Genomic DNA, 20506 nt, shown 5'->3' with positions numbered 1-20506 from the left:
GGGCTGTGTTCTTTCCCCCCCTTCTCTTCTCCCTGTACACCAACAGCTGCACTTCCAGTCACCAGTCTGTTAACCTCTTAACATTTCCGTAAAAGTCATGCAAAATGCCTATTTAAGGCATATCCAAAGTAAATTGAATGTCGTTCTTGAACGATTTGGAGTATATGCATGGTTTGGGCTTCTCTGAAAGAGAATGAGAATCATTGATTAATATAAGTTTAAACACACTAAAACTAATATATTTTTCATTTCCGCTTGAAAATGCTTGCTAACAAATGCATGCAGACAACTATAGCTGAGACTTCAAACACGGTAGGGCCACAGCATAAAGCCTTACCTAGTCCAAGTTTAAAGTTCTTACCAATACCATGAAAAACGACTTTACACAATTTTTGTGTAAGTGTACGTCTTGGCGTATATTGTCAAAAACAGCAACACCCCTTGGCGGCAGGTAGCTGCTGCGGCATCTCTCCGTAGCTCGACGCAGGTGTGTTTTTTTGCTGGTAGATCATGAACTTCCTACTTGAAGCTGGATATTGTTATTTTCAGAATTTCATTGGCTACACAAAGTGCCAGTCATCGGCACAATTTCTTGCAATTGGCTTGGCCCACCTGCGAAATAATAGGGGTTGGCCCTTCCTTGCAGCGCGGGCTCTCGTTGGCTGTTGAAGGCTGTGAAAGGGACATGTGAGCTCCTATTGGGTTGGATTTGGTGTCACTCGAAAGGTCAGAGTTCAGCGGCTAATATTAATACAAGCTATTGTAGTTGTTTACATTCAAATCGGCGTTATTACGGTTATAATGACATATGAACCACGTCTGCCGGCAAATATGAAACAATGTGGCAGCAGTCCGTGGGGATTTATTGATGGAATAATGTGTTTTGGACTAAATGTTTTTACTGGATTGGATCGTCTGGACCTTTGACAACGTAACAAGACCATTTTTGTTGGAATATAACCGATTGGTGGAGTCGCGTCAATTTTGCTTGTACTGGCTGGTCTGACAGAAGCGCTGATTGTATCCGCTGTGGTGATTGTATCTTGAAATGGTTTGCATTGGTCGAATCGCAAAGATTGTAAGAGGTTTTAAGCTCCTGAAGTTTGTGGACGACACCACCCTCATTGGGCTCATCTCTGGTAGGGATGAGTCCGCCTACAGGTGGGAGATTGACCATCTGGAGACCTGGTGCGGCCAGAACAGTCTGGAGCTCTGAAGACAGTGGAGATGGTCGTGGACTTCAGGAAGAGCCCAGCCCCACCCTCCCCCATCATCCTGAGTGACTCCCCCGTCGCCACTGTTGACTCCTTCCTCAAGTGGGAGCTGAACATCATCTCCCTCACCAAGAAGGCCCAGCAGAGGATCTACTTCCTGTGGCAGCTGAAGAAGTTCAGCCTGCCAAAGACAATGATGGTGCACACCGCCATCATTGAGTCCATCCTCACCTCCTCCATCATCATCTGGTACGCTGCTGCCACTGCCAGGGACAAGGGCAGGCGGCAGCGTGTCGTTCGCTCTGCAGAGAAGGTGATTGGCTGCAATCTTCCATCACTTCAGGACCTGCACGCCTCCAGGACTCTGAGGCGAGCAGGAAAGATTGCAGATGACGCCTCCCATCCCGGACACAAACTGTTTCAGACTCTGGCAAGAGGCTGCGGTCCATCAGGACCAATTACCAACGAAGTATTCTTATATAACTTGCATTTGTTTATTACATATTTATATATTTCTACATCTATTTATGTCAGCTGTATGTCTGTCTGCGTGTAGCACCTTAACACCAAAGCAAATTCCTTGTAAAAGTTCAGATACACTAAAGAGTAAAATGTACTGGCCCACTTCAAGCACTGACTGGGACTCTGATCAAGAATATACACACTGACACTCACAGACAGCTGTGTTTTTGTCACACTGTTACGACCCCGGCTCTCAGGCCGCAACAAAGAAGGATGATGCAACTCAGGTTTACAAAGATTAACATAAATTTATTTAAAACAAAAGACCAGCGTGGCAGAGCAGTGTGGCAGGCGCAAGCACCGACACTGGCGTCTGGGCAGGCAGGTCTAAATAGGTTGGGCTCACTGGCCAGGTGCTCCCAATCTACTTAATTGCCTGCAGGAAGAAACACAGGGCCTCTCCGAAACTGCTTGCTACTCCCTCTACCTACATACTTCCACTCCGTTTGCGCGTTCATGCGGAGGGTCCGCCACATTGAGTGCCATCCGAAACCAATGAGGGCAGAGTGGTAGTGGGTTGTTAAACCCTCAAATGGCGAGACAGCTCCGATGCTGGCTTGTTGAAGGTGTGTACCACCCTTTGCTGCACGATGGGGGACCTTTCTTTCAATTTGGATGTGACTTCGCCGATTAACATGTAGGATTTTTTATTTTGAAACTACACTAACATTGTCACATCACCATTCACAGGTTAACAACATAGCCCATATGATTTATATTGAAATATTGTATTTGTGAATGTAACATTTTTCATAGGCTTTTCTTTACAATGAATATCAAGCTTTTCACAAAAGAATATAATATTTATTTTTCATAAATATATAAAGTCATGTTCGACACAAACACAAAATGAATGACAAATGCTTTCAGTTTCGTTATTTTCGTTATATAAGTTATTATTGTAGGGGATTTTAATATTCATGTGGACGTTGAGAATGACAGCTTTAGTACTGCGTTTATCTCTCTGTTAGATTCCATTGGCTTCTCTCAGAGTGTTCATGAACCGACTCACTGTTTTAACCACACCCTCGACCTTGATTTGGTGTATGGTATTGAAATTGAACATTTAATAGTGTTCCCACAGAATCCCTCTTTGTCCGACCACTGTTTGATAACTTTTGAGTTTGTATTGCTGGACTACACGCCATTGGGCAAAAAATTCTATACAAGATGTCTGTCTGATAGTACTGTAGCTAAATTTAAGGATGCGATTCCATCATCTCTAAATTCATTATCAAATCACAAAGTAACGGAGGACTCCTATGTAATTTCAGTCCCTCCCAAATCGATCATCTTGTTGATGGTGCTGCAGGCTCGCTGCGAATGACACTCGACTCTGTAGCCCCTCTAAAAAAGAAAATGATAAAACAAAGATGGTTAGCTCCATAGTATAATACTGAAACTTGCAAATTAAAGCAAATATCGCGGAACTTGGCGTTCCACCAAATTGGAAAATTCTCGTTTAATTTGGCAAGATAGTCTTAAAACTTATAGGAAGGCCCTCCGTAATGCTAGAGCAGCGTACTACTCGTCATTAACCCCAGGTTTCTTTTCAGCACTGTAGCCAGGCTGACAGAGAGTCACAGCTCTATTGAGCCAAGTATTCCCATAGCTCTCTGTAGTTACGACTTCATGAGCTTCTTTAATGATAAAATTCTAGCTATTAGAAACAAAATTCACCAAGACCTGCCCTCAACTGGCACCAACTTATCTCTAAACTCAGGAACCTTAGAAACAGCAAACCAGATATATGTTTAGACTGCTTTGCTTCCCTCAATCTTTACTAGACTAGGCTGCTTAAAGATGTCTTACCCTTAGTCAGCACTTCTATACTAGATATGATCAATCTATCTCTATCAACAGGTTTATGTACCACAGTACTTTAAAGTAGCTGTAATTAAACCTGTTCTGAAAAAGCCCAAACTTGATCTGGATGTTTTAACCAACTATAGACCTATATCTAACCTTCCATTTCTCTCTAAGGTTCTGGAGAAAGCAGTTGCTAAACAGCTGTGTGACTTTCTACAGAGCAATAGTTTATTTGAGGATTTTCAGTCAGGATTTAGAGCTCATCATAACACAGAGACAGCACTGGTGAAAATTACTAATGACCTCCTCATTGTATCAGACAAAGGACTTGTCTCTGTACTGGTTTTATTAGATCTTAGTGCTGCATTTGATACCATTGACCATCAGATCCTATTGCAGAGACTGGAACATTTCATTGGCATTAAAGGAACCGCTCTAAGCTGGTTTAAGTCCTATTTATCAGATCGATTTCAGTTTGTACATGTTAACGATGAGTCCTCCATGCATGCCAAAGTTAGTCATGGATTTCCACAAGGATCTGTGCTCAGACCAATCCTCTTCACTTTATATATGCTTCCTTTAGGCAATATTGTCAGGAAATATTCCATAAGCTTTCATTGTTATGCAGATGATACTCAGTTATATCTATCGATCAAGGCAGATGAAACTCATGTGCCTTCATGATGTTAAAACCTGGATGACCTGTAATTTTATAAATGTTAAACTCAGATAAAACTGAAGTTATTGTTCTGGGGCCTAAGCACCTCCGTGACACATTATCTAAAGATATAGTTTCCCTTGATGGCATCGCCCTGGCCTCCAGCACCACTGTGAGGAATCTTGGAGTTATCTTTGATCAGGACATGTCGTTTAAGTCTCACATTAAGGAAATTTCAAGGACCGCCTTTTTTCACCTACGTAATATTGCGAAAATCAGGAACATCCTGTCTAAAAATTATGCAGAAAAACTACTACTCTAAGTTACTAACTCAACTACTCCCCTTTCCGGTAGTCTTGTGCTTTCTCGTCCCTCTCCTCTCTCCTCCTATCACTTCCTGCAGGTGTTTCTGGCTCTGGAGCTGTGGAGTCTGGATCTGTGGCTGCGGGTCACCTGCTGCCCCCGTGTTCCTGCTTGACACCCTCTGCTACAACTATTGTTACTAGTCCTATTGTTATTATTGTTATTATAATCATTAACATTGTGATTGTTATCATTAACACTACTATAAATATCTGTACCATTTTTCATTTAGTCTATAGCAACATTACCTTTACTGTCTGTACCTTTGTGTATGTATTGTGTAGGCTGCCTCTCTCTCTCTCTCTCTCTCTCTCTCTCTCTCTCTCTCTCTCTCTCTCTCTCTCTCTCTCACCCCCAACTGGTCGAGGCAGATGGCCGCCCACCGTGAGCCATGGTTCTGCTCGAGGTTTCTGCCTTTTAAAAGGAAGTTTTTCCTTGCCTCTGTCGCCTAGTGCTTGCTCTTGGTGGGAACTGTTGGGCTTCTGTAAATAGCATCATAGAGTACTGCTCTTTTATGAAAAACGCTGTGAGATAACTGTTGTTGTGATTTGGCGCTATATAAATAAAATTTAATTTAATTGAAAAGTGAAGCTCGGTCTCTACCTGTCCTGTGTCACACTGGGAGTCTTTCCTCTTGAGGTAGCCAGCTCTGTTCACTTTATCTGTTTTTGAAGCATATTAAATGGTGTGACATTAATTTTTGTTTCTTTGTCTAATTTTTACAACTTACCCAGCATGTGTTACAACCTACCCCGGTATTGGGGTAGGTTGTAACAAAGGAACACCATGTATTTTACATCAACTTATGATATCTGTGATAATCTTACAGAGGGTTGAATTGGCAATTGTAGTGCACAAAGTTTGAGAACTGTAGCTAAAAAAGTCAGCAAGTTATAGTTGCTGAAGCAAAAAGTGTTACAACCATACCCGGTCTCCATAAATTATTCCTTTACAGTTTCAACGCTTTTTATGCAACGCTTTTAATGCTAACAGCTGTTTGCGGTAGTGTCATTTTTTTCCGATACATGAAAGTGGTATTAATCTACCAATCTAAAGCTCTGCCAGATAGCAAATAAGTGTTTTTTCCCATAATGTCAAACTATTATTTTAATAAAAATACTAATTAGTGCACATCTAATATTCTTTCAAATACAATATATCTGTCATGTAATGCTTATAGAGAATACTTTGCCTTCATCATATTATGAATAAGCTTAAACACATTGTTATCATTTTCCTTTTATAATTAATTGATGGGGCTCTGTTTACACTTAACTGTGAGAGTAACCCACCCTATTTCCTAAATAAATCACTTCCTATTATACCGAGGTTTGTTTTTTGAAGGTGGAATGGTCACCAAACCAGTTTAACTTGATCTCTTTGTGTATGCCATGATGTATGTGTGTGTCTGAGTGTGCATGCACATCCACGTGAATAATAAAGAACAGAACAGCTTGTGTTCAGAATCTGTCACTTTGATTTTTTAAGTCTGCTTGTTATTTCTTACTTTAGGCATTTATTTTGTTTTTTGACAATAGGTTTGGGTGCAATATAAGCACAGAAAAGAAAAGAGCTCCCTTGACTGGCTGCACTCTAAGTGAAAGAATACATAATTGTTTAGTTGTGTCAGAGAAGTTTAAATTGCTTTATTGTAGACAATGCTAGAGGCTTATATATCCAAAAACAAACCTCCTGAACATTTATCTGATCTAACTTTATACTTTTGTCTCCTTTCCCATTTCTGGCTCTCTTTCTCAGAGGCATTCATACACAGAAACGCACACACACACACACACACACACACAAACTATTTGCACTACTCACTTGTAGGCTATAAGAAGAGTCAAACTTGTCCTGCCCTCTTCGGCAGCAGGGGGGAGTCAGCTACCGTCACCTGTGTCATCGTCACACCCATCAGCAGTTTACTTGTACACCTGTGTCTCAGGTGTCAGGAGAGAGAGAGAGAGCGTCTTAAAACCGGCACCTGAAGGACTCAAGCTACAAACAAGATTTGGTAAGAGATTCGGCTTTGATTTCATGTGATTGTCATTTTATTTCCTGGCCAAGTCTGTCTGCAACCTAAAGGATATTGTTGTTACTATTCCTGTTGATTGATATTTACTCTTATTTAAGAGCAAATGAAGAGCACTAGGGGTACATTTATTATATAATAGCAGGCCATACAATAACAGACCAATGCATTGGAAATCTTTTAAGTAATCTCTTATGGTACCATACTGTGGTCCTATTTGTTGTATGAGTGTGCAACAACATGCCGTTTAGGGATTTGAACCATGGGAATAGTAAATTCTGCCTCATTAAACTGGGTTAGAGTGCCTGTATCAGTTACTCTAAAAAGGGGCAGTCTACTTACGGAATATCTAATAAAAGAGGTGACTTCCTAAATAACTATTAAAAAGAATAATACAAAGAATAATAAATCCATTACAGGAAATCCCGCTGACAAAATGAAGTTGATAAAATGAAAAGGCTACATTTCTTAGTGAGCAAACAACAGCAGGAGAAGCAAACATGGAGATGTAAAATAGAAACACCACAATGTATAATACTACTCCTTTACCAGTGATAATGCAAGTATTGAATGCAGTATTTATAGTATATTCATAGTTTAAAGATGACTATATGTTTATTATGTTAATTGTTTTGTAACTGTCAAATAAATCATAGTGACATGGAGTAAGTAAGTTTTAAGAGAGAGAGAGCGAGAATACATACTGTGTATGAAATAGCATTATTATTACAATCAAATAGTCTGTCAGTGGAGATGGGAGATGTTGGGTGCTAAAGCGTTGTGGAGTCTGAGGGCGAATGGCACAAATGAGGCCCCTAAGTGCTTTGACGCGTAGGGCTGGAAAAAGTCGGTGGCCTTTCAGAAGATTTGCATTCCAGTCTTGAACTGTAATCTCTCTTTGGAGAGTTTGTAAAATAAATTCATAAGATAAATCCAACTACTGAATACTGAATGTATTCTAGCTAGATATAGAAAAAGATAATAAGGAAGGGTAGATTGCCCTCGACTATGGGGGACTGTGTTGTCCCCTGAAGAACTAAAACATTTGCTCAGTCTGCCTTTTCTTTTAAGGCAATTAAAAATGGAACATGTAATCAGTAATTTTAATTTTATCATGGGAATTACTTTTGTAATTGTTATGTTGTTGCTTGAAATGTGGAGGTGAAAATGCTCACATGGGACTGGGGATAAAAATTTGCTGTTTAGCTATATGTCTGTACAATGCAACGGATTTCAATTTGATTATTCTCATCATGTTCATGTCATATGACCAACTTAGCGCAATAAAATGCTTTATCTTCACTTGTTAGACTTCTTAGTGGCATTTCAAAGAGTTTCAACTGTTGCTACATTTGTATGGCGTAAACAGCAGAGTTTTGTGTTTCTAGTTCATTACAGCAATATGAGTGATGCAGCAGACAACAACAACAGCAATAATAATAATAATAATAATAATAATAAACTGACACAAACTCAATATCCCTTCAGGGTTTGAACCCTAATGAGGGCATTAGCAATGAATAGCATAGTCTTTCCTTTCTTTCTTTTCATGTGCTGGTTTTCTTTATATTCATTGTTTGAAGGTGAATGGTGTAGAGTTTCAGCATTCCTTCCACTGATGCATCTATTGTTTCAAAAGCCTTGTATCACTATGTAAAAGGTCATGTTTTGGTCTGTAAAATATCTGATAGCCACTCCCTGATTCCTGTATGCCACAAAACCCACAGGCTCCAACCTTTATTTATATTAGCATTGAACAGCAATGACAGCAACTGGGAAAAATGATCTGACTAAAAACACATAAAAAGCCTATTTATGTAACATATTAAGCTCTGAGAGGCCATGATTTCAAAGGTGGCTTGCCTCATCATGCTCTATGCTGTCCTTTTACCAAAATCAATGATGATGTAATATCAGAATATCTTGAGTTAAAAGAGAATTATGTGATTTCAAATTCTGCTCGCTTTAATTGGAATAAGCATATGTTATTGGGACTTTAAATCCTCCCTTTAGTTCTGATGTGCGAGTTGGTTTAGTGGCTGACTGGGTCACCTGCTTTCTCTGATTCCCTCCCCAGTGAATTTCACCACAAAGCCCTCTCTTCCCATGAGACTTGTCACATCATGAGATCACGAAACCTCTTCCTACTGGTTTACTTACTGGGGAGCTGCTTTGGTAAGAGCGGATTTTGTGTCTTTCCTCTAACTTATAAGTGTCAAGATACACATCCACACTTAAAGGACAAGGCTGGTGATATTCTAAATTTCTGTCATTGTCAACAAATCATTAAAAAAACAAAACCAATGATGAATTGATTTAAAAAGCGTATCCAGAGCCTGCTGTTTACTCAAAATGAATTACAGTGAAGGATTATGTTAGCCAGTGCTACAGGATGCTTCTCATGTGTTTTAATGTTTAATGAATTTTTGGACAGCAATGGAGCTCTATCAAGGAATAAACTACTATATTGGACTTCGGATACACATACAATACTTGTGAGATGGGTTAATATACTGCTGGTTTGGTCTTTTCACTGGATTTATTGACAATGTGAAAATCATACAATATTGCCAAGATTATCCTTCACCTCAAAACCATTTTACAGCTGCTACATGTACTTTTACTTTCTGGGCCCATTTCGTTATGCACCAGTATGTATTTCCAATATAAATACAGACATCAATATCATTATCAAGGTTTTGGATGAGCTTCTTTTCTAGATTGACCATTTTGACATTCAACATTCATACAAGAAGACAGACATTATTTTATATCTTATTAATTAATAAAAGTGTCGTAAATGTGTCCAAATCTAGTTTGAGTGATTCAAATTCTAAGGTCACACTTAACAATGAATATTGTCTTTTCCCAACAGAGACATCAGGCACACAAAGGTAAGATCAGTAAATTTAAATAACACACATCATTTTTATTACAAAGCCAATGGAACATTAAGTATTGTAAAGACTTAACCCTGATCTAAATTTAATTGATTTAACTTATATCACTAAATGCTTATCTTGTTGATTCAACGATGGACATCTACAGATATGAAACCTGCACTACAAGAGAAACCTGCGGCCAGGTGAGTGAAGCTGTCACATACTGTACTATGTTCTATCTAATTGTACTTAAAGGCAAAGGCTAAAGATAAATTCTACCCCAAAACTGTTTTACAAGTCCTGTACCTGTTTTCTTCTGAGTATGTTGATGAATCTGGATTTAGGATCATAATCAAATCCCTCCTAAAGCTACAGGTTGTCACATAGCATGTTTTTGTTTTTGTTATTCAAAGCAGCTGACATTTTAAATCAAGTCTTCTTTCAGTGTCAGCAGACCTGAACAGACAGATATGATCAAAACATCAGGTAGTCCACAGGCGTGAACTGCATAACAGAAACACAGAACAAAACTGTATATATTTTGCGCGCAGTGATGATTACCAGTGTGGTAAAGCCTATCATGTGACGATTTGGTAAGGCTATCAAAGGCAATGCAAGTTGTTGAGAGTGTTGATACCGTCTGACTTTTCACCATAGTACACAATTTTGAAAAAAGCACCAGAACATGTTAGGACATGATTTAGGTAATTAGGAGTGTGTGTTGACTTTTAATAAAATGTGTCTTATGACCAACATCCTGTGAACAAAGAAAGTAGACACTTGCTGAAATATCATATAGTTATTTACTTGTAATAGCAGGAAAAGCACAGGTGTTATTAATACCACTAACGAACTAACGATGGTTCTGGTCATTTAAGTGTATCACTAGGCCATGTCAGTGAGCCTGAGTGGATATGGTAGTGCCCAGGAACCGTTAAAGCTAAAGCGATGGTAGTCATATTTATATTATTAATTACATATCCTGCTATGAAATTTCAAATTGTCTGCTGTGAAAATTCCTATTGTGTGTTTCTGTTCACGCTTTGTCTACCGAAATGGAAAAAAAACATCAATAAAGAATTTAGTGTACTTCAGTACAGTGCAGTCCGTGCTCAGAATGAAGACAAACTTTATTTGGAAATGCAGACATTCAAACTCTGCATTCAAAACACATTTCATGAGGATTAATTGCTTTAAACAATCACGTTTCTCTCTTTCATGCCTCTCATGTTCTATTTTACTGAATGTGAATGTTGAGAATTAAGGGTGTTATTTCTGGTAAATTAATTAGGCTATACTGCTAGCTTAGCTAGGTTAATGGCCCATGTTTATACATGTTCCTAGGAAATTGTCAGTATAATTGTTTGGTCAAAGAGTGGCCTGAATCCAGCATGCTTGGTACCAGATAAATAATGAATGACGAACCAAAATAGGCTCTTATATACTTAGGCAGATTTTCAGGGGCACCTCTTACATTGAGCTAATTAGCCCACGTGAGACAAAGACTGCGCTTCCAAATCTTGCTGAATTTGCAGCCATGTTTGGGCCAATTTGTTGTCATAACACAGTCGAGAATCAGCCACAATCTTCCTTGGCTGAATGGAAACATACTGACAGAATATGTTCCCACGTTGACTTCACATTGTGACGCAGATTGTACATGTTCATCAGTAATGTCTGTATATGAGAACCAAAATTGTTGTTGTCTAACCAAAATAATGAGTTGTCTAACTTCAGTATGCCTGGTTGATGTTGATGTTGATCAACGCCCCGTAATCAGCTATAGCATTTGGTCAGATACCTTTGGTCACATCTGTACAAATGCTAGCCTAACGTGGACCTAATAAAAAAAGAAGTGGATGAAATAGGAATTTGGCATGTATGGGGCAGAGTTGACTCACTTTCAGTGCAGGAACAAGGCCGAGTACACAATGAGGCAATCTGTCACCATATGCCCTGGCTTCTTGAAAGCTTACATAATAACTTACAAAATAGCACATTACATTCCAAAATGTTATGATTATAGAACTCCAATCAGTTTTTGATGTCTGAAAATATCTACAATAAAGATAAATGTTTATTTGGAAAGAAGCTTAGTCCAAAGTAGGGTTTCAGCTTGTCTTATGTCATATCGAATTGTTTTCACATTGCTCATCTTTTCCTTTTGTCATTTGTTCCAAGGGGCCAGATTCTACCTCGCAGTTCCTACAATGTGTGGGACTGCCATCGACAGATACAGGGAGAGACCACATGCGGAGGCTGAAAGGAATGCTTGAAGCGACAATGGATTTGTACACATTCATGGTATGACTCAAAAAACAGGACAGGGATGTTCACGGCACACGACAGAAGGAATGTTGTCACTAATTCTGACCTGACCGGTTGGTCCTGTTTGTTTTGACTTGCAGAATGTGACAGATTAGTGGTGTGGTGACTTTTCTTGAAGACTATTCCTTGAATGTTAAATGTCACATGGATTAGTGGATTTGCTTTCACACACACCCTGCTCTCACCATTTGATTTTGTTTAATCTCCTCCACCACAGAGGTCCAGCATGACGGGAGTGCCACTTCTCAGCCTGCAGGGGGCTCTGGCTTTAAACCCTGGAGCAGACCCTCTCCAGAACGAAGCCCTGGTCCAGATGTGGATGGAGGTGAAGATAAAACCGTTGTTGAAATCTATCACCAAACACTTCCTGTCCTGCCTCAGCACCAAGAACTTCAGCTGCTCCACCTACCAGACTGTGTATGTTTGAGTGTCTTCAGTCTACCTGCCTGTTTCTGTAACCTTTGTTACAACAACTTCTCACCATCCTATCTCTTCTTGCAGGGTGAGGGAGCTCAGTTACCATTATTCTGAGATGAATCCAGTCACACAAAAGTGGATCTACACATTCTTTATGTACCCATTTCTGTCTGGAGACAGAGTAGATGGTAAAACTTTTACGATTTTAATCAAACTTTATAATGAACTTGAACTGATTCGGAGTTTGTTGTTGTAATAGCTCCAGCAACACTTACAACAATATTTTTAAAGGACACATTAAGCTTTTCTGTGTGGAGTTTGCATGTTCTCCCCATGTCTGCGTGATGGAGAAACCCTGGTGATCCAAAAACATGCAGGCTAGGTTGATTGGTATCTCCAAAATTGTCCTTAGGTGTGAGTGGTTGTTTGTCTATGTGTGGCCCTGCAATGGACTGGCAACCTGTCCAGGGTGTACCCCGCCTTTCACCCAATGTCAGCTGGGATTGGCTCCAGCCCCCCGTGAACCTGTACGCAGGATAAGTGGTTGACGACGGATGGACATTAAGATTTATTAACTTGCAAGATTATTTATCTATTCTGTATTTGTGTATATGTAGCTACATAGCTATATGTTCACTCAGTGTGTGCAATCTTTGTATAGGTTGTGTGAGCAAAGAGGAGAGCAGTGAGGAGTGGTTAATGAAGAATTTTGGGGCCTTCAGAGCCATGGCCCAAATGGACGACCTTTCAACACTCAACATGGCCTTCAGTGGAGTGAGTTTTTCTTCAAGATTTATAGGATTTGCAACCTTGCAGCAACAGATTGAAGAGAGTTTTTGTTTTGTTCAAGTGAAACAGTGTAGTTTTAAGTCCATCACTGCACTTATAGCCAGTACACAGTACATTGCTTTGTCACACTTCTACCTAAATCTGACTTTCTTGTCCTCCTTCTCTCTCCTGGTCTTCCTTGTTTTTTTCTCCGCCACAGTTGGAGGTTCTTAACCTGCTGTCTCCAGCGCAGAAGGCCAAGCTGCTGATGAGTCCTGGGGTCGCAGGTTTAGACAACGACACCCTCACCCTAATCTTTCACGGTTTGTTGACAGGGGACTCTGGCCCTTCCCCCACAAACATCTCTGGAGGGGGCCAATCCTGGACGAGCCCTGCTTATCCTCCTGCCTATACTCCACAGCCCATGTATAACCCATACTCACCACCATCCCCGCACAACAAGCTCAGAGAGGTACTGTGATGTAGCATGGTTGTATTGACACTGCCAGGTCTTTAATGCAATAAAAATCACCTATCACAATTAAAATGCATTAAAATGCATGTTAGATATTATTTGTTTAATCAGTCGAAGTATTGCTTTAACCTTAACTAACAGCTGATGTCTATCTGTTGGATGTCTAAATAAGCAACTGTTGCAACTGCTGACCTGTTCATCATTTCATGGCCAAAAAAAAATTGTTAATGCAGGTTTAAAGACACATATGCGATATTTATTTAGGCCTATTACTGTATAGGGAGAAAACCACAAGTTCGAGAAGTTAAGATGTTCCAAGCAAAATGGTGAAGTCTTTTCATCTAATTTAAACTCTCCTCTTTTGTCACACACAGGTTGTAAATGGGTTCATGACGGCTTTCAGACCCATTGGGAGCTTTGTTCATGACTTTGTATCTTTCACAAAAGAGGTACAAGCTCTCACACATAAACACACATGCACACAGACTGCGTAAATTGACGTGCAATACACCTGCCAAATGAATTGACTCCTGACCTGCTGTGTTCCTCCAGAGGAATGAAATAAAAAGCAGCACTCTGACCCAGTTCCTGCTCAACTGGACTCTAGCTGAGCTGGCAGACATGTACCGGCCACAAACAACACCTGTAGTTCCAGAGACGCCACAGTTTGACGTGACAAATGTGGAGGACTGGTACCAGCAGGTCGTGTTGCCCATATTACAGAGTTTCTTGCCGAATGGCGAGGCCCTGATGCATCAAAACATCACACTTGCCTTCCACCAGCTGTTGTAAGTCAAGCTAACATTTATGATTAGTATTCTTCATTTTTGAGTATCCATCTATTATTTTTTATTTAGGATAGAACTAAGTGGGAAACAACCGCATTAAATCTTAATAATTTTTAGCCCTTTTTAGTTAAAGGGGCTACATGTAAGTTTTTGATTTTAATAGATCAAATTTTCATTGCCTTATTGTCAATGGGCTCAAAACTCACTCAGAAATAAAGCACACGCCTGTTTTCACCGTTGCTTGCATCAGCCACTATTCTGCTTTTAATGTGGGGACTCCGGGTCAGATTCAGCCCTGTGTTCGCTCTCGAGCCTCTCTCTGACTACAGCAACAACGCGGCAGCTAACGACATGTAGTCCACTAACATTATAAAACACAGGCTCCACGTAAGGATCCAAAACAACAATAACGGTTTATGTGCTGAAGCCCATCAGACCAAACAGGTTCAGAATGATGTCGAGTAAGAACAGTGTTACTTTCCTGTGTACCACCAGTATTATGTCAAAGTGTTGATTTAGCCTGCAAGAAATGATGTAATGGTAAAAAGTAAATGTGGAGCGATTTGTTTACTATCCTATAATGATGCAACCAGGAGCAGCCAGCTAACGCTACAGTAGTTCCGACCTGCCGCTGTTTGCTTCATAACGTTAAATTTAGATTTATTGTGCTTTTACCGATACTCAGATACACAGCTTCTCCACCTCTCAGTCGCTGTAACTAACGTGACCCACATAATATAAAATACTGCAACATAACGGTCACAACAACACAGGACGAACACTAAAGTAAAGTTACTTAGTGCGGTCAAACTGCGCTGCTGTTGATCTGCCTCTGAGACGGGAACGTTTGAAGTAACAGAGCCTGAACCTGTCTGTGTGAAAAGCAACAGCCGGCATGCAGGTGTTTCTGCATTTATTGCAGGATTTCTGTATAAAGGGGTTGTGTTTTGGATTATGCTCACTCACGAGTTCAACCGAGCACGCATATGAGCACACGCCTGGTTGCAGTTTTAAAACTGCACCGCTAGTGGCCAAAACTCCATAATGCCCCTTTAATTGATTCAGTTTTACTGCACTGTTCAGTCTCCCACAGCAGTTGTTTTCAGCAAAAAGAAGCTGTACGCAACAAGCCAATCACCATACTGCACATAATCAGAGTTAGCAACTAGCTAGTGAAAATAGTGGATCATCTAGCAAATATCCTGATATATTTCTCAGGAGTTGGTGGAGACCAAAACAGAGCTAAAAGGATAGTGAATATAGGATTAATATTTCTCAGGTAATCAGAAACATGACCCAAAATGAATGCTAATGTTGTTCATGTCTTTTAAAAGGCAATGGATAGCTAACCTAGCTTGTTGTGAAGTTCTTTTGCCCATTAGTGAGCAAAAATCAATAAATGCAGCTTTAGTAAGTGCATCTCACTCAATCAACTCCCGGTCAGTCAGTATGTTTCTGTGTTGAAAGATGGTGTATTATATTGTCTTTTGAATGTAGATTTGTCTCTTGTTTGTGTGCAGCTATCTGAACCATAGTATGGACAATGAAACCTCTGAAACCATGGATGTCTGTAGCATCACTCTTGATAAGAGCCCTTGTGGGGTGAGACTTCATTTTATTTTATTTTGATATCATTAATAAAGTTTGAATCTTTCGAATTTTTATTTAAACTTACGTGAGCTTTCCTTGTTGCCTAAATTTTACTTATTTCTTACTTAAGTAATGTTAAAGAGATACTTGTCATCACATAATTTTTTCTTCCTAACAGCTGACAGACGCAGTGGAAAATGTTGCTTATGTTTTGCACTGTGCTGCTATTACTAACTTCACATTGTCCGAGGCGACGATCATCAGATTGATTGTGGAGCTGACAGAACGTCTGAACTCACTGATCAAAGAGTTGTCCACTGGAGTAAGTCTGTCTGTCTGTCTGTCCATCTGTCTGACTAATTGTCCATCCTTCTTGTTCATTGTGTCCAACCCTAACCTAAGCTTTTTTTTACCTGAGTGTTTATAAACGCTTGTCTATGGTTAGTGACTGTATTATTGTAATGAGTCAACTAATCGGGTCTTGTGTTTCAGATTTTTTGGTGGTGTTTTTTGTTTTATTGTTTTATTTATGTCACAAACTGTGCCTTTTAAAATATTTACTTGAGAATAACCTGTCAATCAAGATTTAAATTGAGGTTTTTAAAGCTGAATATAACAAACCAAGATGGACACACTGCTTTTAACATCCGCAGATAGTTAGAGACAAACAAAACTTCCACCATAAAACTTGAATAATGCTAGGAAGAACTTCATGGCCACTAAGACTACTCTGCAGCTTTACAAATTCTAGCTCCTAACTGGGAGACACATCTTTACTGTACACTACTTTATGTGTTTGTTTTTCCATTTCATTTTACTACAAATTTAAATTAAATAAATAAATAAAAAACACTTATTCCTTACTCTTTTCCTCCTTTAGAACTTCAGTGAGGTGGTGTCCGACTTTAAGCAGATCTTTGGTGAGGCAGACTCTCCGTCTCTGACCCAGCAATATCTGGAGGACCCGAACTTCATCAAGCTCTGGTTTCAGATCAAACTGATGCCCCTCTTGCCTGACATACCTACAGACCTCCTGTCCTGCCTCAGCACCAAGAACTTCTCCTGTCCAGTATACCAAACCATGTGAGTTTACATTTACATTGTAGGGACTTTGTCCCCATAAGGATGGCCCAACACCCCCCCCCCCACACACACACACACACACACACACACACACACTGTATGGTGTATTAAATGTTTTCTTTTTTATATATGTGCAGTGTGGCAGCTCTCAGCAAACAGATGAATTTTATGGATGCTGATCCAATTTACAGTCGTAACATCTATGAGTACTTCATCTATCCTTTCCTGCTGCATCACAACACCTCTGGTAAGTAAACTAATAGCAGAAGTAGCAGCCTTTAAAATTGACAACAGAACAGCAGAAATGTGTTTTTTTCACTTAAAATAAACGCCAGATTTTATTTATTCTGCAACTGCATAAAAATCTTAACAAGACATTTTGGCAAATACTAGATGGATGCAAGTCTTACTTATTGCAAAAACACTACATGACTCACCCAGAAGAGTCCTCTTCTGTTTCTGCAGTGGTAAAGGAATCATTCAGAATTTTTTTCATGTAAAAGTAGTAATACTACAGTGTAAAAGACTCAAAGTGTTTTGTGCATTTTAATGTGGTCCAACGCACTGTATTTTAAAAGAAGAAGATACTTTTCAAGAAGATACTTGAAAGAAGCCGATCATAATGTTTTGTATGTAAGGTCTAGGTTTATAAAGTAACTTCACTTGTCAATAAATGTACTGGAGGAAAAGTTTAAAGTAACATGAAATCGAAATACTCGGGTACAGTAGTAAGTACAGTTCTTGAGTAAATGGGCTTAGTTATTTTCCACAATGGTGTTTCATATCTTTGCTTTCTCTTTAAAGTGAATACAAAATAATGTCAAGACAAAGGGTTTACACATGCTGTTCATTTTTAAATATACATTAATTTTATACATATTTGTTTCAGACCCCCAGTGTTTCTCCTCAGCCAATCACAGTGCAAAATGGCTGACATACAACTTTGGTTTCTTCTCAAGATTTGCCTCCATTATTGACTTCTACAACCTCAACCCAAACTTCTCTGGAGTAAGTCTGAAAACCTGACCGGCTGAAAGGCTCTAAAAGTGACTTAACTGAAGACTTTTTATTGTAAATAATTTCTTCTCTTTTATCTTTTGTGCAGCTGGATGTTCTTTACATCTTGACTCCAACACAGATAGCAGAGATGCTTCTGTTGCCTCTTCCTACTCCACCTGAGAAAGACGTTGTTATCGACCAAGTGTTTGACTTCCTATTGGAGTCCCCTGAAGACTGGAAACTTCTGGAGGTCCTGTACGCGCTGGTCCAGCTCGCCCCAGAGGTAACAGCTTTGTAATGCTACAGTACCTTTTATAGCTTTTATAAAAGTTTTGACTGTCCTGGATGATTATTAGTAAGCTATTTCATCTCTCAGGTCAATCCACCCTGTGGCGTCTACAAACACATGTGAGTACTTTCAAATGGTTTTGTAACTTACCGCTGTGTCTCATTGTACTGACAAATGTTGTGTCTTTACATTAGGCCAGTAGACCTTTTTCATAGCAGACAATTTGACGTGTCAAACACAAGTGTAACTGATAACAACTAAAATGATTGCAGTGGAATTGTTGGAACCAAATGATCATTAATGTTATTAGTTCCACCTGTACTTTTGAAAGCCACAAAGTCTCCTGTTAATCTGATTCATTTGGGAGCAATAACTAGAGTGCTCCGATGTTTGCACTCAGTTTTAGGCGATTATGTTGCCTTAGATTGGGGAATAACTTGCTTTCCAGTTAAATGGGTTTTTTTTTGTTTTTTTCCATTTGTGTGGCAGTTTTCAAAGATTGTACGGAGCTATACAATTTCTGCCACCAGACGTGGAGCCTGTCATCTGGGATGTCATAGATAACTTGATGAACATCGCTCCAGGGGGTCAGTCTTCACACACACATACATGATGACTTCTTGTTTGGATTTTTTTTGGATTGTGTTTTATGTGTATTACAATTGTTATCATGTGCACACAATAGATGACTTAATATTTTTTATGTTTTGATTTGAACAGAGTGTGTGCCTGAGAACATCACGGTGAGATTTCTTTACATTTGCTTATTTATAACTTATATTTCCATTTGATCTATTTTACCTGCATGTTGTAGCTCATTTTTCAGTTTTTCTGATCAATTATTTTAATGTTCCTTAAAATATATTAAACCTGTCATTCACAGTGCCCAGTCACCCAGTACAATGGTAAGAGCTTTCTGACACATCTCATTTAATTACTCATTATGTTATGTTAAGTGCTTATAGAGCTAAAATCATTTGAGATTTTTTTTTCTCTGCTGTTTGACAGGTACTAACATCTGCAGAGGAACTGACAGGTACCCCATTTGTTATCATTTGTATCCAAAATTAGAGATTACTGTTTCAATAGTCTCTGTATTGAACTGTATGTGTTTTTTATTTCACAGCTCTGACCTGAACTCTTACTTGAACACATATATGAACGTTCCCTGCAATTTTACCTTGGAGACATATGCATGTGCACAGGTGACTAATTTAAGAGTCAACATCGAAATACAAGGATTTACTTTTCTGAGAACAGCTTCTATGCAACATGCTCTTTTAGTCATTTGGCTAAATTTGCTAAATTACCACTTACTGTCTCACACATACAGCTGAAGAACTTCACAGCCAATCAGCTGGTGTCTCTTCTGAAGTGTAATCTACCTGGAAACAGCAGCTACTCCAATGTGCTGTGGAAGATGCTTCTGACTAAGCTATCCTTTATCTTGGACCCAGCTCTGGACATCCTAGCTAACACAGTCAGTATATTTTAACCCACTGATGAACGTACACATCTTCAACGTCTCTTCCAGATTATTAAAGTAAATAATTCAAAAGTAACAGCTCGAATACATAGAATCCATAATGATTCAGTCAATTGATCTCCTCTACAGCCCTCGACCATGCTTCCATCAGCATCAGAGGTTTTGGATGTGATTGGAGAAATGAGAGTGTCGATACTGACTAATGAGCAGCTGATGAACAGCAGTGTCATCAGAGAGTGGTTCTTGGGCCGTCTGAGTGTGTTCCTCCCGTCTGCATCATTAAGGTTCCTGGACTGTCTGAGCCGCAGGAATCTCAGCTGTCAGTCATACCAGCAAATGTAAGTGATTGTCCACAGACTTCCTGAACTTGCACCACAGATCCTTATTCATAAAAACATGCATTACTAAGTTTCAGGTTCCATTGAATCTTTCTATTAATGGTGAATGTGACACTAGGGATGTTAGTATCATTTAACATGCTCTACTCTAACTTGCGTTAATATGTTTAAGATAATAAAGAAATGTGCACTTAAACTGCCTAGATAGCGGTGGATCTTCTGTGCTGACCTCATGCTACACTACTGGGTGGAACCAAATAGTCCAATCAACAAAGGCATTTTTTAATTCTGTAAACCCACTTTTGTGTCTGGCATATCAGATCTAAGCCTTTTTCTCCATAGCTAATAGCCAATTATTTTAAACGTACAGTAGGTTTGATCCCCCATTATATCTCACCCCAACATGCTGATCTAACAGGACCTAATCAATGTTTTTATGTTGTGTTCTGTTGCTCCCAAGTGGCA

The 20506-nt window shown here is 39.4% G+C and overlaps 1 protein-coding gene across 1 annotated transcript in view; it reads left to right on the top strand.

The window, feature by feature from the left end:
* The first annotated feature begins 6431 nt into the window (after positions 1 to 6431).
* LOC119898674 overlaps positions 6432 to 20506 on the top strand; it is a 37923-nt gene continuing 23848 nt past the window's right edge. The window contains exons 1-25 of the mRNA XM_038712851.1: positions 6432 to 6580; positions 8676 to 8773; positions 9474 to 9492; positions 9647 to 9683; positions 11662 to 11784; positions 12026 to 12225; positions 12310 to 12413; positions 12887 to 12999; positions 13214 to 13465; positions 13843 to 13917; positions 14021 to 14256; positions 15777 to 15858; positions 16025 to 16168; positions 16727 to 16929; positions 17067 to 17176; positions 17819 to 17937; positions 18035 to 18211; positions 18305 to 18336; positions 18707 to 18804; positions 18938 to 18960; positions 19101 to 19122; positions 19226 to 19253; positions 19344 to 19422; positions 19551 to 19697; positions 19833 to 20041. Coding sequence (XP_038568779.1) covers positions 8722 to 8773; positions 9474 to 9492; positions 9647 to 9683; positions 11662 to 11784; positions 12026 to 12225; positions 12310 to 12413; positions 12887 to 12999; positions 13214 to 13465; positions 13843 to 13917; positions 14021 to 14256; positions 15777 to 15858; positions 16025 to 16168; positions 16727 to 16929; positions 17067 to 17176; positions 17819 to 17937; positions 18035 to 18211; positions 18305 to 18336; positions 18707 to 18804; positions 18938 to 18960; positions 19101 to 19122; positions 19226 to 19253; positions 19344 to 19422; positions 19551 to 19697; positions 19833 to 20041 — 2684 coding nt within the window. The 5' untranslated portion in view covers positions 6432 to 6580; positions 8676 to 8721. The remainder of the gene's footprint in view (positions 6581 to 8675; positions 8774 to 9473; positions 9493 to 9646; positions 9684 to 11661; positions 11785 to 12025; positions 12226 to 12309; positions 12414 to 12886; positions 13000 to 13213; positions 13466 to 13842; positions 13918 to 14020; positions 14257 to 15776; positions 15859 to 16024; positions 16169 to 16726; positions 16930 to 17066; positions 17177 to 17818; positions 17938 to 18034; positions 18212 to 18304; positions 18337 to 18706; positions 18805 to 18937; positions 18961 to 19100; positions 19123 to 19225; positions 19254 to 19343; positions 19423 to 19550; positions 19698 to 19832; positions 20042 to 20506) is intronic.

The sequence above is a fragment of the Micropterus salmoides genome, unplaced genomic scaffold, assembly GCF_014851395.1.
Source record: "Micropterus salmoides isolate LMB-PRFRI ecotype aquatic unplaced genomic scaffold, ASM1485139v1 Ms_hic_scaffold_12, whole genome shotgun sequence".
In the NCBI taxonomy this organism is placed as follows: domain Eukaryota; kingdom Metazoa; phylum Chordata; class Actinopteri; order Centrarchiformes; family Centrarchidae; genus Micropterus; species Micropterus salmoides.
This window is presented reverse-complemented; position numbering and strand designations above follow the sequence as displayed.